The 15,850-nt window shown below is 44.8% G+C and overlaps 1 protein-coding gene across 1 annotated transcript; it reads right to left on the bottom strand.

The window, feature by feature from the left end:
• Window positions 1–585: 585 nt before the first annotated feature.
• On the bottom strand, window positions 586–15,699 carry nlk1 (nemo-like kinase, type 1). The gene is made up of 11 exons (XM_061749302.1): window positions 14,223–15,699; window positions 11,524–11,653; window positions 11,407–11,462; window positions 9,742–9,848; window positions 9,574–9,659; window positions 8,103–8,312; window positions 7,478–7,579; window positions 7,142–7,228; window positions 6,856–7,054; window positions 6,205–6,298; window positions 586–5,990 (listed from the first exon to the last, which is right to left on the bottom strand). Exons 1-11 carry the CDS (start codon window positions 14,534–14,536, stop codon window positions 5,942–5,944), a joined length of 1,434 nt encoding a protein of 477 aa, XP_061605286.1. The 5' UTR covers window positions 14,537–15,699; the 3' UTR covers window positions 586–5,941.
• Window positions 15,700–15,850: the final 151 nt, after the last annotated feature.

Below are 15,850 nucleotides of genomic sequence, written 5' to 3'. Positions count from 1 at the left end.
GTGAGAACTTTTGTAAAAACAGTATCAACTTTGTTTTTTTTAACATTATATCCGATAAATGCCGTTTGACCTTCAGGAACGTATTGGTGGAGCTTAAGCACTTAAATATAAAAAAATTAGGGCTGGATTGTGGCGGCACGGTTGACGATTGGTTAGCATATATGCCTCACAGTTGTGAGGACCGGGGTTCAAATCCCGGCCCCACCTGTGTGGCGTTTGCATGTTCTCTCCGTGCCTGCGTGGGTTTTCCCTGGGCACCAGCTCAACTGGCCACTAATCTCTATCACTATTCTCAATAAATTCACAATCAACAAACTTATAGAGAAATGTTTACACTTTGGTACCACACATCACATTATTTCCTTACAATCATGAGTTAATTAAATTAGTGAAAACCCCATTGTTCCTTAAAAGAAATAAATCATGTTTTGGAATTTTGTTTTTCTTCTCCCAGACAAAATGTTCTGGGTTTAATTGAACCAATATTTGCTGTTCCTGAAAAAACTATGGAAAAAAAAGTAAAAAAAAAAAATACAAGTTCTTCAGTTGCAGTAACAAAGAAACACACAAAAAAAAGGCCAAACGTCATATTCCAGTGTCATTTTTATTGATCATCACTCTCTACGATAACTTCAAGTATTTGTCAAAACAAGAAAAACAAGTAAGCTAAAACACATTTTCAAACAGAGCATCATATTGAATCAATACCAGCAAACCAGGCTAATCGCTAAAGGACCGCGAGAGTCGGCCGAGAGAGGCGACCGGCCGCAGGAGACGATCCATTGGGGGCCGGGAAAGCGAAAAAAACTTCCACGATGTTCCTTGGTGAGTCGCTTTGCCTTCTGTCAACAAACTAACACTAACCAGCTAAAAATACACTTAATTACTTCAAAAGGTACACAGCCGCAGACATGTTTGGGAGCATAATTCAATTGTGGCCACAAAATATAACATGCACACAAAATGCTCATTTGTGGCCACAATTTAGTATTTTGTGGTCACAAATTCACATTCTTTTTTGCAACAATTGTCAAGGGGGGGGGGGGGGATTCTACCGGAATTACCACATTACTGGTAACCTTTTATTGGTCAGTGACTGTGTTTTTTCTATGTCTTTATGTCTCAAAAGTATTCTCTGTCAATTGACTGTCTGTTGTCATACTAGAGCGGCTCCAACTAGTGGAGACAAATCCCTTGTGCGTTTTTGACAAGACTTGGCAAATAAAGATGATTCTTATTCTGTGTGCATGGTAAATGGATGAGGTATAATGTGATTAATAATATTGAGGTGCGTGACATTTGGTTACCCGGACGTCCAAGCTGCTCAGGGGAAGCACAGTGAACACGCAAATATGTATAACTATTTTTAGTGTCTCGGGGTCACAAATTAGTATTTTGTGCGCGCATCATATTTTTTGGGCCACAAAATTAGCACAGTGGAACTTGAATTTATCAGACCCAGAAACGACAGACTTCGAATTTAATGGACAGAATATAGTGTCGGGTTGGAACTCAAAATGCCCCTTTTCATCGAACAAAGGCTATTCGTTCCAGAATTGGCTGCTGTTTAGTCATTTTTTTGGTGCAAATGATATATTTTTTGTGGGCCAAGTTTAGTATTTAATGGTCACAAATTAGTATTTTGTGCACACATGTGTTTTGTGGTCATAATAAAGCATATCGTGGCCAAAATGTTGTATTTTTTGTGCACGTTATGCCAATATTGTGGGCACAAATAAGTTTACTGTGGCCAAATGTTTGCATTTCATGGCCACAAATGAGTATATTCAGGCCAAATTTTTATATTTCACACACATATTTTGGGGCCACAAATTAGCATTTTGAGCGCATGTTCTATAATGACAGAAACTAACGTGAGACTACAAACTTTTGTTACAGAGAATGTGTGAAATTCTAGGGATAGGATTCAATAAGTTTTATCTGTTTTAAATGATTTATATTCAGTTCATCCAATGTTTCGTTTGTTTTGTTTATTTTTTTTCAATCAGCATGTTCACTAAACTTACTACTCCACTCTATTTTGTGGTCACAATTCATTTAATGCCCATGTTTGGCCACAATTATTATTTTTTTCTCCCTGTAATGTATTGGGCTCTGAAAAAAGGAGCTACTATCCACCATTTTATTTTTTAAACATAACCTGACACTTTCACTTCATTTGGAATGGCAGCAATATTCTCACACTTTTATGCACACGGTTCCTAATAAGTTGACTTTGTGGCCAGGGAGGGGAAAAAGTGATTCCAGTGGTTCAAATTCACCAAAAGAGGGACGAGAAAAGAGGAAACATTTGTGATGACGTTCATTAACCTTCTGCTTGTGTCCACTCGCTTCAAAGTTCAAGCAAGTCAGCGAGTGCACAATAAACGTGTGCACGTGAACGCATCACACAAAGGTCACACGCTCGCCAAGGGGGGTTGGACTCAAGAAAACAGGAAGGGAGGAGTGACGGGAAGGTGACACGTTGGCACTGGTTCAGCGGGCGGTCAAACTTCCTGAGATCCCAGAAGATTCCTGGCAAAAGTTCCTGCAGTGGTGAAGGAACCAAGGAAGCAGCGACTTAATGGGTGTCCTCAAACACACCGCCGAGGACCCGTCCTACCGTTTGCGGTTCTTTTAAAGCAAAAGCTTGCCGAAAAACTTCCTTAATCGTGTCTTTCTAAGCCGCTTAAGTCTACGTGGGCAAGCAGACGGAACGTTCCAGAACTTTCCGGGAAGGTCGCAAAACTCTCGTCTGACATCACTACAGGAATAAGAACCATGCTGGCATTTTCTTGCATATGTAAAGCTATTTGAGCATTTATTTCATACGACTGATATCCAGCTTAAGGTCCATGTACTAGTACGCTCGTTGTCCAACTCGTAAGAGCTAGGTGAATTCATTTATCCAGATAAGGAAAATAACTTCTTTGCAATGCAAACCTGGCAGCAGAGGGCTTATAACTTAATTCATACTACTCATTTTTTAATTAAAAAAATAAAAATAAATAAAAAGTCATGGAGCGGCACGGTGCGGCCCCGCCTGTGTGGAGTTAGCATGTTCTCCCCGTCCCTGCGTGGGTTTTCTCCGGGCACTCCGGTTTCCTCCCACATCTCAAAAACATGCATGCTAGGTTAATTGAGGTCTCTAAATTGCCCGTAGGTGTGAATGTGAGCGCGAATGGTTTGTTTGTTTGTATGTTCCCTGCGATTGGCTGGCAACCAGTTCGGGGTGTACCCCGCCTCCTGCCCAATGATAGCTGGGATAGGATCCAGCACACCCGCGACCCTAGTAAGGATAAGCGGCTCAGAAAATGGATGGCTGGATGGATACATACACATATACATATATACACACACACACACTCAATGAAGACCGCAATACTGCCGCCTAGCGGATGGAGGGAGGACATTCCCACATTTTTTTTCAAGTTGAAACTGTTACGTCTCAAAAATAACTGCGCGTGGCCACTGATCCACAAACGCACCAACAATTCACAAAATTGAATATTTACAAATAAGTCATGATAAATGCACACATTCAAATACATTTGAAAAACTGTGAATTGCGGATATACTTGTGGATTTGAAAAACGTGTGAATCGCAGATATATTTGTGGATTTAAAAAAATGTAAATAATTTTGAGACATCTCTCCCCATACACTTATTGCTTACGGTGAGAAGCAGAAAATGTTTCTGTAAAAGCAACATTATGCTCATGCGCTTATGTAACACGATAATCCAGGCACGGTGGGCGACTGGTTAGCACATCTGCCTCACAGTTCCGAGGACTGGGGTTCAAATCCCAGCCCCGCCTGTGTGGAGTTTGCATGTTCTCCCCGTGCCTGCGTGGGTTTTCTGCTGGCACTCCGGTTTCCTCTCACATTCCAAAAACATGTGTGCTAGGTTAATTGAAGTCTCTAAATGAATGTTTGTTTGTTTCTATGTGCCCTGCGATTGGCTGGCGACCGGGGTCAGGGCGTACCCCACCTCTCGCGCGAAGATAGCTGACGTAGGCTACAGCACGCCCGCGACCCTAGTGCGGATAAGCGGTACAGAAAATGGATGGATGGATTTTGTTGTTGGCGGTGTTTCAACTGGGACAATCATGTCATTATCTCAGGAAAGATGGATAGTGGATTGAACGGAGTCGGAGCTCCCTTTAGTAAACAAACGCGCAAGGACAGCATTTCGCAAAACTGACACTTAACAGCATTTACTGTTTCATGAGAAATTAATAAATAAATAATTATATTTATACAGCGCGTTTCAGGACACCCAAAGACGCTTTACAGATGATACAACAACAACAACAACAACAAAAACAAAACAAAAGACATGACCGACTCACTAACAACACTATGGGCCCAAGGCCTAGGCAAACAGGTGGGTTTTGAGGGCTGTTTTAAATGAGTCCAGGGTCGGGTCATCACGTATCTCAGAGGGAAGAGAGTTCCAGAGAGTGGGGGCAGCAACACTGAAGGCCCTTGTCCCTAAAGGTGCTCTGGCTAATGCGGGGGATGGTGAGCAGACCCATGCTTGAGATAGAGCGTATTGGTAGAGGAGGTCCAATAGATACTGGAGGGCCTGGGTGGGGAGGATTTGTAGGTGAGGGAGGAAGAGTTTGTAGGAGATCAAATGAAGGTGAATAAGCGTTGGGGTGATTTGCTCCCAGGGCTTGGTGTGGGGGAGAACCCTGGCAGCAGAGTTCTGGACAGACTGAAGTCTCTCCACGGTATTGCTGGGTACACCGAACAGAACCCAATTGCAGTCGACCAGACGGCCGATGACGAAGGCATGGATGAGTTCTTCGGCGATGGTGTTAGAGAGTGATGGCCGGAGAAGGAAGATGTTTTTGAGGTGGAAAAATGTAGAAATATAGACAACATTGGAGTTTCATTTGCAAAACTCCAGCCGATGATTTAATATTTTGAAAAGGGCTCAAATCGGCCAACTGATGAATCAGTCTGGCCCTACTATTCAACATCGAGCGTTTCACTAGTAGTGCTAGTCGCATGCAGTTGTCAATTAGTACAGTTTTGCCTCCAGTCACATGTAGTTGTCCTATTATTATGCCAGACTTGTCCTACTAGTGAGGACCAGGAGTGAACTAGTAAATGGCCCTTCAGCTGGAGATAGTTGATATTGAATAAATGCTCAATTGTCTTCAGTATTCAAGCTTAAGATCGTACTAGTAGGCCAAAAGTGGCACTAGCAGTGGAAAAAAACATTACTAGTAAAACAGTTGGTCTACTAGTGCCCTGAATTTTCTTCCTGGAGAAGACAAAGAGCGAACTGGTACATCAACCTTAAGCTGGAATTCAAATGTAAGAAATCAATGCTCACATGGCTTGCCATACTTGCAGGAAGTGGCGAGAGAGGAAAAACGAGTGATAAGACAAGTGAGAGCGGAGGAATGCCGTGGAAGTGGCAGGTGTGGGCAGAGCATCACTGAAGGTGGCGTTCGACGCCATCATTGGGGCCCAGTCTTACAAATAACTTACACAAACACACACACAAACACACCTGTTGAGTTACCGCACACCCCGCTTCCTGTCGTAAAAATAAAAGACAAGGGAAGAATGAAGTTGAAAGATTTCCCAGCATGCTCTGCTGCAGAGTAGGCGTGAGGAGTGCGAGGAGTGTGTGGACACCAGGAGGGGGCGCTACACTACACTCTGCTACATGGGAGCGTGTGGAATGCTAAAGCCAACGAAAATCAACATTTCTACTCACTAAACTTTTTTTTTTTTTTTCCTTTTGAGCAGCAGCAGATTTTTTTTCCTTCCATCATCAGCACCTGTGGCGCCCCTATCGCAGTGGGCGGAGCCTGTCGCCACCACACGCTTTTTTGTTGGCGTGCGGGAAAAGCGGACATCGAGGTTGGTTGAGGTGGCCAGAAAGGGAGGAGGAGGAGGAGGAGGAAGAAGGAAAGGACGCTCATCTCTCCTCCTTGCGGGAAACCTTGGACGAGTGCCAGGCAGTCGACCTGAGGATGACAGCAGTGGGTTAGACAACTAACCACCGCTAACTACCTGTATACCCATCCATCTATTCCTTCATTTTCTGAACAACATTTTCGGTACTTGCCCAACCCTACTGCTAACTAGAGCGAAGGCCCGCGAGTGACAGCTAGCAACTGCTAGTGAGCGAGTGTGTGGCTCACGGGGAGTGTAGTGATGATGCGTAGGTGCAGTGCTGACCTGATGAAGGTCTTGAAGGCGGCGCTCTGAGGGTTGATGCACAGCGGGACGCGCTTGCCTTGCTGGTGCTCCGTGATGAAGCGATGGATCAGCTCTGAGTAGAATGAGAACGAGCAAAAACATCTCAAGATATGGCCTTAAAGAAAAATCTTTTGATTCTTCATGATTTTTTTTTAGGGTTTTTCTTTTGTTTTTTCTCCCCTAAGAGGTTGCTTGGGCCCTCTACCCACTCGGGCCCTCCCCAAAAAGCACGAGAATTTTCTTAACATATTAAAGGGATACTGTACTTTTTTTTTTTTTCATGGTGAATTTTTTTCTTAGCAGCTCTGAAAAGTTCATAATTTCATAATCACGTCCTGGTCGCAGTCTAATTGTAAATGTAGCCTTCCCTGGCCTACCTTCATCTTCATTTTGGTCTCACATGGAATTTTTGCGATTGTCAACAATTGCCAGGAATAATTCTTCCTTGTATGTAAAATGACAAGTAAACTGGAAAGATGACACACGTGACGTCCCGGCCAATATGGACGCACACATCGATTGACAATTTTGCCATAAAAGTGCAATATTGTATTTTTCAGTTTTTTGCCACTTTTTCTCGCTAAATTAATGACTACCAGTCAAGCCATACATATTCATTTGGCCTCGTACCTTTGCCCTGCCACACGGACAGCAGGCTATTCTCGTAGCTGTGGCTAAAGGGACGCTCGGCGGCTGGCTCGAAGTCTCTAGTGTAGACGCGCCCGCTGGGCACAGAGTAGCAGCACTGGCACATGCACGTGTGGTAGCGCAGGCGGCCTTCATCCAGGTACGGGTGTGACAGCGCGTCGCTGCCCGAGATGCGCTTGGCCTGTCAGGAGAAGAAGGTAGCCCGTTGGTCAAAGGAGGCGGAACCACATGCGTACGAGACACGATAAGACACGAGAGTTCAACTCACCGGATCGAAAACCAGCATGCGACACAGCAGGTGCACCGCTTCGTGGGTGGCGCCATCCGATAACATGTACAACACCGACAATGACGGCTGAAAACACACAGGTGTGCACACAACACACATTCAACACACACACACACACATCAAAGACACAAACAGACACCATACACAGACACACACACACCGTTGTCAGCTACTTGATCATCAGTAATAACAACCACATAAGGTGAGTACATAGAACGAGTTAGTTTTGCCAGGAGGACATATTCTAAAGACAAAATTGTAGGTGCTGTGAGAACTTGTCCGGTCCCCATAAGGAAAACGTGAAAAGTGACGTACGGGTTTGTGCGGCCCTCGCAGGATGTGAGCCCGGGCGCCTTCGCAGGCAGACGCCAGGGCGGACAGCGGCGGCGTCCCCAGCAGGTCCGTGATCAGGTCCAGCTGAAGACACGTACAGGAAGCACAAGTTAGGCAAACAAAGTTAGATTTCAAGACATTTTTAAGCTTTTAAAATAGATAAACAGTGGAACCTCAGTTTTCGTAAGATTTGGTTTTTGACGATCGCTTTTGGCTGAAGATTCGTCCCAGTATTCGTACAGCGACATAACCCAAGTTGCTATTTCATATTTATATATAATACTGGGAAACGTCAAAACTCAAAGCTGTGTTGAATTGCTGAACGTGGCGGGTGGTACACTGCATTGTTGGCCCAAGGAGCTCTCTCTCCATCGTTAAAATGTCGAAACCTTTGATTAAACCTCGAAAAGTACTAGCACCAAACTATTGCAATTTCCTATTCAATGCTTCACGTATTGCCATACATATGGTCCACCGGATTTACATGATTTCCTATGAGAAATATTGCTTCACTTTTCATTTGATTCACTTTTAGTCAAACATTTTGGACCGGATTAACCAGGAAAACTGACTTGGAATATAAACTCAAGTGGCCTTTGGCGCTGACCTGCTGGATGGGACTCTGCGCCTGGAAGAGGATGCGGCGTCCCAGAAGCTCAGCGAAGATGCAGCCCACCGACCACACATCGATGGCCGAGCCGTAGTGGCGGCAGCCCATCAGCACCTCGGGCGCTCGATAGTACTGCGTCACCACCTCCTGGGTCATGTGACGTGACGGGTCCGGCTCCTCCACGCGGGCCAGCCCAAAGTCACAAATCTGACCAGGAAAAAGAAAAAGGCTTCCGATTATGAAGGAAAACTCATCGTAACAAGTGTCATGCGAATTGGATTATTATTTACTATAAAGCTGTACCTTGACTTATGAGTTTAATTCATAACTGAGCTTTTAACTAAATTAACTCATTAAATCTTATTGTCCCCATTGAAATGAATTAAAATGGAAAGCTGTTCCAGCCCCCCCCCCCCCAAATAACACCAACAGTTTTTTGTTACGTACTCATAATAAAGAAAAATAGCACCGTATTGTATAAAAACATCAGAAGAGAATGTAAAGAAACTAACTACTTCTATAATGTGTAATTACTGTGTGTTGGGACAAATCGAAAGTCACAATAACTAGTTTTGTATTTAAGGGGCATAGCCGAGTGAATGACTTCATGAAGTTAGGTTACTCGAGCGACGTTGTATCTGAAGCTCACTCGTAACATTGAGCAGAGCGAGAGCTGTGGCGTTAACTCTGAGGATTACAAAATTCAAGTCTTTGGAGTCAGGAACATGCTATTTTTGGTACAGTAAGTTATTGTCAAGCCATTCGCCTTTGGCAACAGATTTGGAGCTAGGAAGCACACTAATTCTTCGTGCCTCATGAAAACAACTCTCTTATGATGAGTACTATACGTCAACAATCTCACCATGACCAAGCACACCAGCGTGTGAAGTTTGGATAAAGTGTGAAACTTTCAAACATTTTCGAGCTTTATTTTATTTTAGATTTCTTTACAATAACTTTGTACGGTACTGGGTTTTTTAGGCCACGATAAAAAAAATTGTACTGTACAGTAATATGGGTGCATAGGACCTCTATCCCCCAAAAAAGTGCTTCAATGTAACAAGACAATATTGGACAACCCCTCACCCCCTAATAGTTCGAACCTATTCTCTATTATTTGCACACAAAAAAGATTTACTGTTTTTGGGCTCAGACCAAAGCAACAACAGTATTACTTTGGTGGCATCTTAGTGCCAAGGAACTATGTTAGCGTGAGAAGAGCAGCTTAATTTAGACAAAAATAGGTTAATAACAGTTGTGTATTGACTTTTTTCACATTTTGGGATGACGTGAGATTTTTCTAAATGTAAAACGTGCATCTTGGCGCATTAAAAGTAGGGAAACAGAAACAGCCGTCGAAATAAACGCAATATTGATGCCCTTTGCTCTTTGAATAAAGACCGAAGACATTGACGGAGCTCAAAAACAAATTTCTCTATTCAAGAACTTCCACAACAAGTCAGTGGACCTTGAGCAGGCAGTTGCTGTTGACCAGAAGGTTGCCAGGTTTGATGTCACGGTGCAGAATCCCGGCAGAGTGGAGATACTTGAGGCCTGCGCACACACAAGTGACACACGGCGGCGTCAAGGAGACACAAAAGAGGGCACCAGCGGGCGAAGGTGGAAGAACAGTCACCTCGCAAGATCTGATAGAGGAAGACCTTGATGTGGTCGGTGGTGAGTGGCTGAGGAGACACGATGACCTTGTGAAGGTCACTCTGCATCAGCTCTGTAATCACGTATCTGCACTTCCTGTCAAGGACAACTACAACACCGTTCACATATTTCAATATATTCACACCCCTTCACTTTTTCCACGATTTTCTGTTACAGACTTATCCTAAAGCTGATTTGAGTGTAGTTTTCTTTAAAAATCTACCTAAAATATCCCATAATGATCAAGTAAAATCATTTGTGCAAAGTTATTGAAAATGTAAACATTTCAACAAAATAGCTACATAAGCTTAATATTGTGTTGAAGCACCTTTGGCAGCGATCACAGCCTCAAGTCTTCTTGGGTACGTCGCTACGAGCTTGGCACACCTGCTATTTTGGGGCATTTTCTCCCATTGTTCTCTGCAGATCCTCTCAAGGTCAGTCAGGTTGGATGGGCAGCGTCGGTGGACAGCCATTTTTAGGTCTTTCCAGAGATGTTCGATTGGGTTCAAGTTGGGCCACTCGAGGACATTCACACGCTGCTCCTGAAGCCACTCCTTCATTGTTTTGGCTGTAGGGATGGTGTTAGCCAGGTGATGAGCAGTGCCTCTTCTTCTCCAGATAGGACAATTGCAATTCAGGCCAAAATGTTCTACTTTGGTTTCATCAGAGCACAGAATTTTGTTTCTGAAAGTCTGAGAATCCTTAAGGTGGCTTTTTGCAAACTCCAAGCAGGCTCCCATGTGCCTTTTAGTGAGGAATGTCTTCCGTCTGGCCACTCTAGCATAAAGGTGCGTTAGCAATGGTTTACCTTCTGGATGGTTCTATTTCCGCAAGGGAACACTGGAGCTCCACCTTAGTGACCATGGGATTCTTGTTCACCTCGCTGACCGAGGCCCTTCTTACCCGGTTACTCAGCTTGGTCTGACAGTCAGATCTAGGAAGGGTCCCAGTGGTATTTCCAAATAATCGAGGCCAGTGCTTTTCGGGACCTTCATCCATCCATTTTTTGGACCGCTTATCCTCACTAGGGTCGTGGGCGTGCTGGAGCCTATCTTAGCTATATTCAGGAACTTCAATGCTGCTGAAATTCTTTTGTATCCTTCCCCAGATTTGTGCTTTGACACAATCCGGTCTCTGAGGTCTGCAGACAATTCCTTAGACTTCATTGCTTGGTTTCTGCTCTGATATGCACTGCCAACTATGAGACCTGGTGTGTGCCATTCCAAATTTAACACAGGTGGACTCCATTCAAGTTGTAGCAGCATCTCAAGGATGATCAGTGGAAATCAGATGCACCTGAACTTAAGTGTGAGTGTCATAGCAACGGGTGTGAATACTTATGTAGCCATTATGTTTGAATGTTTACATATTTTATAAATTTAAACAAATGTCTGAAAATATGTTTTTACTTTGTCGTTATGGGATATTTTATGTAGATTTAAAAAAAAAAAACTTTTTTTAAAGAAAACTATACTCAAATCAGCTTTAGAATAAGTCTCAAAGATAGAAAAATGTGGAAAACAAAGGGGTGTGAATACTTTGGGGTAATTAAAAGATGATTATTAACTTATTGCTGTTACCGAGAAAGCAGCATAACACAAAAAGGTTGCCCGCCTACAATGCGCTGAATGAACAAGGATACATCTCCTCAAAACAATCGATCTGCGGCGGCTGTAAGATGTCCAACGCCGACAACACCTGAAACACAACAACAATCAGTTAGGTCATCATCACAAGGGCGAGGGTGAGGCAGCATTACGTTGTCGTGTTTGAAGAAGCACAGCATGCGTAGCTCCCGGAAGACGCGCTTGCATGACACCAGGTTCTGGAAGACGTTGGGCATCTTCTTCAGCGCCACCTTGCGGCCATCACGAGGGTCTGTCACCGACCTGCAAGACAACAAGAATCGACACCTTTCTGACTACAAACGATCCTGATGAACACACGAAAGCATTCATTCAGCGCACATGACTCCACCTTGGTGAACACATGAATTCATTCAAACGAGTCCTCTAATCACAATAATAGAATAATAATGCATTACACTTCTATGACGCTTTTCAAGGCACTCAAAGGCGCTTTACAATGCATTTTTCCATTCACTCCGGTATAACACCTGGTGGTGGTAAGCTGTTTGTGTAGCCACAGCTGCACCGGAGCAGTCTGACCAAAGCGTGGCTACAATTCTGAGCCGTTTTGACTTTGCTTTCTCACAATAATTAGCAATGATTTACCAGGGTTGGAAACATATCAAGATTCTACACTTTATTTCTATACTGTAACTTTGCAAGTGTTGTGCGTTTACAAATGATCACTTCCACAACACTTCTAGAAAATCACATTGTACCATCACTGGTGAGCGACAGTCCCCTTCAAAAGTATTGGAACAGCAAGGTCAATCCCTTTGTTTTTGGTGTGGACTGAAGACATTTGGGTTTCAGATCAAAAGATGAATATGAGACAAAATTTACGAATTCCCTCTTTTATTGCATGGTATTTACATCTCGATGTGTTAAATTACTCAGGACAGAGCACCTTTTGTTTGAAGCCACCCACTTTTCAAGTGAGCAAAAGTATTGGAACAGACATTACTCAGTCAAAGTAAATAATATTTGGTGGCATAACCTTTACTTGCAATAACTGCATCAAGCCTGCAACCCATTGACTTCAGACTGTTGCAATCTTTATTTGAAATGGTTTTCCAGGCCTTAACTGCACCCTCTTTCAGTTCTTGTTTGTTTCTGGGAGTTTCTCCCTTCAGTCTCCTCTTCAGGGGGTAGAATGCATGCTTTATTGGGTTTAGGTGCGGTGACTGACTTGGCCAATCTAAAGGCTTCTTTATACTCGTTCGGGCGGCGACCACGCCGACGTCACTGCGGCTATCCCACGCGCAGTTTGCCTTTATACTCGAGCGCAACCCACGCGCCGTTCTGAAAATGCGCTGCAGTTCTCCTCCAAGTCGGGGGGTGTCGCTTCGGCTGGTATTGACTAGGACACCACACAGTGGCGTTTCCTCTGCATTTTATGGCCATTTCCGGTAGCCGTTTTGACTTTGCTTTCCGGAACAAGGAACAGAGCAACAACAATGGCGACCGCGGAACAGTGTCTGCTAGAACAGATGGACCTAGATGACCAGATCATACGTTTAATTATGCTGCAAAATCCATCGAGAAGGCGGCGGTGGTATGTGGAACCAAGGGGAAAGCTGTGTACGTCATCACAGCATGTGACTAAAATGGACCAATCACGAGAGAAGAGCTCCGCGGCATTCTGCCCGCGGCGACAATTAGTGCCTTGTGCGCGTCAAGTGCCGCATAGGGGCCACATTGGGGTCACGCGGCCCAATGAGTCCATCACGTGATGCAATGCGGGCGCTGTCGGCAGCGCAAGTGCGGGAGTATAAAGAGGCCTTAAGACCTTCCACTTTTTCCCCCTGATAAAGTCCTTTTTGTTATGTTGGCAGTGTGTTTTGGGTCATTGTCTTGTTGCATGATGATGCTTCTCCCAATTAGTTTGGAAGCATTTTTCTGTACATTGCCAGACAAAATGGTTTTGTAGACTGCAGAATTCATTCTGCCGCTCCCATCATGAGTTACATCAATAAAGACGAGTGAGCCTGTTCCAGAAGCAGCCATGCAAGCCCAAGCCATGACATTACCTCAACCGTGCTTCACCGTTGAGCTGGTGTGTTTTGGATCATAAGCAGAACCTCTCTTTCTCCATACTTTGACCTTTCCATCACTTTGGTAGAGGTTAATCTTGGTCTCACCAACCCATAAAACTTTGTTCCGAAACTTTTGTGGCTCATCTCTGTACTTTACAAAATCCAATCTGGCCTTCCGATTATTTTTGCTGATGAGTGGTTTGCATCTTGTGGTATGGCCTGTATATTCTTATTTGTTTTCTTCTCTCCTAGTCTTCGAACAGTGGATTGTGATACCTTCACCCCTGCCCTGTGGAGGTTGGCAGTGGTGTCACTGTCACTTTGGGTGTTGTCCGTTGCGCAGCACACCAGTAGTTTCTTTTTCAGGACATTCCAAATTGTTGTATTGGTATACAACAAAAACAAAGAAATTGACCTTGCCGTTCCAATAATTTTGGAAGGGACTGTATGTTGAGAACAGGCCCACAGGCTACTCATGTGGTACTTTGGGTCTACCTGGCGCCTCCGGCCACAATTTTGGTGACCCCTCATCTATTAACACACATGAATTCATTCAAGGATGTCTTCTTGCCTCACCAACAAACTGTGAACACATGAATTCATACCAGACCACAAACAATCATCTTCATGAACAAATGCTTTCAATCTTTGTCGCCATACCGCGCCAACAGTCTCAGTGAACACATGAATTCTTACCAGACCACATTAAACACACACCAAACACAACCATTTTTTATGAACAGATCATTTCATTTCATCTAACGCACAATTTGGGTGAACACGTAAAGTCTTACCAGACCACGCCAAAGGCTCCGTATCCGATGGGCCGGTCGGGCTCCATCTCGGCCGGGGTGGGCACCTCGCTGGCCGGGTTGCTGTACGGCTGCGGCACGGCGGCTCCACCGCCCGCGTTGCCTCCCAGGGTGGTGGGGTGCCTGGGGGTCCCGGCGGCAGGGGCCGCGGGTGGCCCGCTGACGCATGGGGTGGCGCTGAGGGCGGCCGAGGGGGCTCCGCACGACGAGTTCACGTAGAAGTACTTATGGGCCAAGTCAGAACCGGAGAACAAGTCGCCGCAAAGCGTCTGGCGCCCCGCGCCGTGAAAGGCCATCCTCGGAGCCCGGCGGTCCTCCTGCTGGCCGGCTAGACGCGAAGTCGCCGCGGCTGCAAGCTGGACATGACCCGCCACGTCCGCCAAGGCGCCGCCGTGGACGCGCCTTACATTTAAACACGCGAAAAAAAGTTCAAAGTGCGTTTGATGATAACGAAAAGAAACACTTCAGTCGACGGACGCCTCGGAATGAAGCGAGCTAAATGCTAGCCCACTAATACTAGAGAGCGGCAGAGTCCAAAGGCGGAAAAAAAAAGTAGATATATATATATATATTTTTTTTTTTTTAACGAGTATGATACTCAAAAGTCAATTTGTTATCGGGTAGGAGCTAACACGTAGCCGTGGAAGTAGGAGTTCACAGTTAACTGTGTTGCAAAGGCGCTAACAGCTAGCTGTAAAACACAATTTAAAAAGATAAGTTAGCCGTGTTGCTAAGGAGCTAACACTTAGCTGGGTTAATATGAGCTAACAGTTAACCGTGGAAAAAAAAAAATACAAAAAAATAACAGTTGGCTGTGTTGTTAAGCAGCTATCGGGACTGGCAAGGAGGCTAAGCGGCGATGACCCACATCCTTGCATCGCTCGGCGACACTGACCTACATACTAAGGAAAAACAACGCAATTCCCAGCAAGTTGCTTCAAACTACACGCTCACACGAAAGGCCACTCAACGCAAAAGCGACCATAGACGTCAAGAGTTTTGTCGGGGGAGGAGGCGGGAAAAAAAACAGAAGAGTTTGGGGACGATGAGAGCCGTGCAGCTAGCTTGTCAGCGCTCGTTCAATTTGTTGGACAAGATGAAGGAAAGAAGGAGAAGTGGAAGTAGCTGCTGTAGCCTGGTGGCCGACGGAAGCGGACGCCGCTCCAGCCTGCTGCGAGGTAGCTCCTTGCTCCTGTCGACCGAGGAGGACGAGGAGGAGCCGGGGACTGAAAAGCCAAAGCGGGGGGAGGGGAGCTGCTGCTGCTGCTGCTGCTGCTGCTGCTCCTTCGGTTATTTTATGAAAATAACATAACATTACAGCTGATACTGAAAAAGGGACAGAAATGAAAGGATGAGATTATTTTGCCCACATTAGCCTGAAACTATCACATTCCTCTATGTTAGCATGTTTACTTGATGTTTATTTTCACTGGGCAGCAAAATTAACACGAGCTAATTTAACATTACTGTACTTGCAAACCATTCCGCTTATATTCATACATTTATTTCATAGGTAGCTTTTATTTTGAAAACTAAAAATGATTCGTGCTTCCGGTCATCGAGGCGTGAAGGGACGCCACGCTAAACGCAGCAACATCGACGACGTACAA

The sequence above is a fragment of the Phyllopteryx taeniolatus genome, chromosome 16 (genome assembly GCF_024500385.1).
Source record: "Phyllopteryx taeniolatus isolate TA_2022b chromosome 16, UOR_Ptae_1.2, whole genome shotgun sequence".
Taxonomy (NCBI): domain Eukaryota; kingdom Metazoa; phylum Chordata; class Actinopteri; order Syngnathiformes; family Syngnathidae; genus Phyllopteryx; species Phyllopteryx taeniolatus.
Note: the sequence above shows the minus strand (reverse complement) of the source record. Positions and strands in the feature narration are given on the sequence as shown.

Excerpts from the sequence above, each read along its gene's own strand:
- nlk1 (XM_061749302.1), bottom strand. The coding sequence starts at position 14,536 with ATGGCCTTTCACGGCGCGGGGCGCCAGACGCTTTGCGGCGACTTGTTC. Across the intron at positions 9,660-9,741 it reads CCTCTATCAGATCTTGCGAG|GCCTCAAGTATCTCCACTCT; the intron begins GTGACTGTTCTT and ends GTGTGTGCGCAG. Across the intron at positions 5,991-6,204 it reads GCCTTCAAGACCTTCATCAG|GTCGACTGCCTGGCACTCGT; the intron begins GTCAGCACTGCA and ends TGTCATCCTCAG.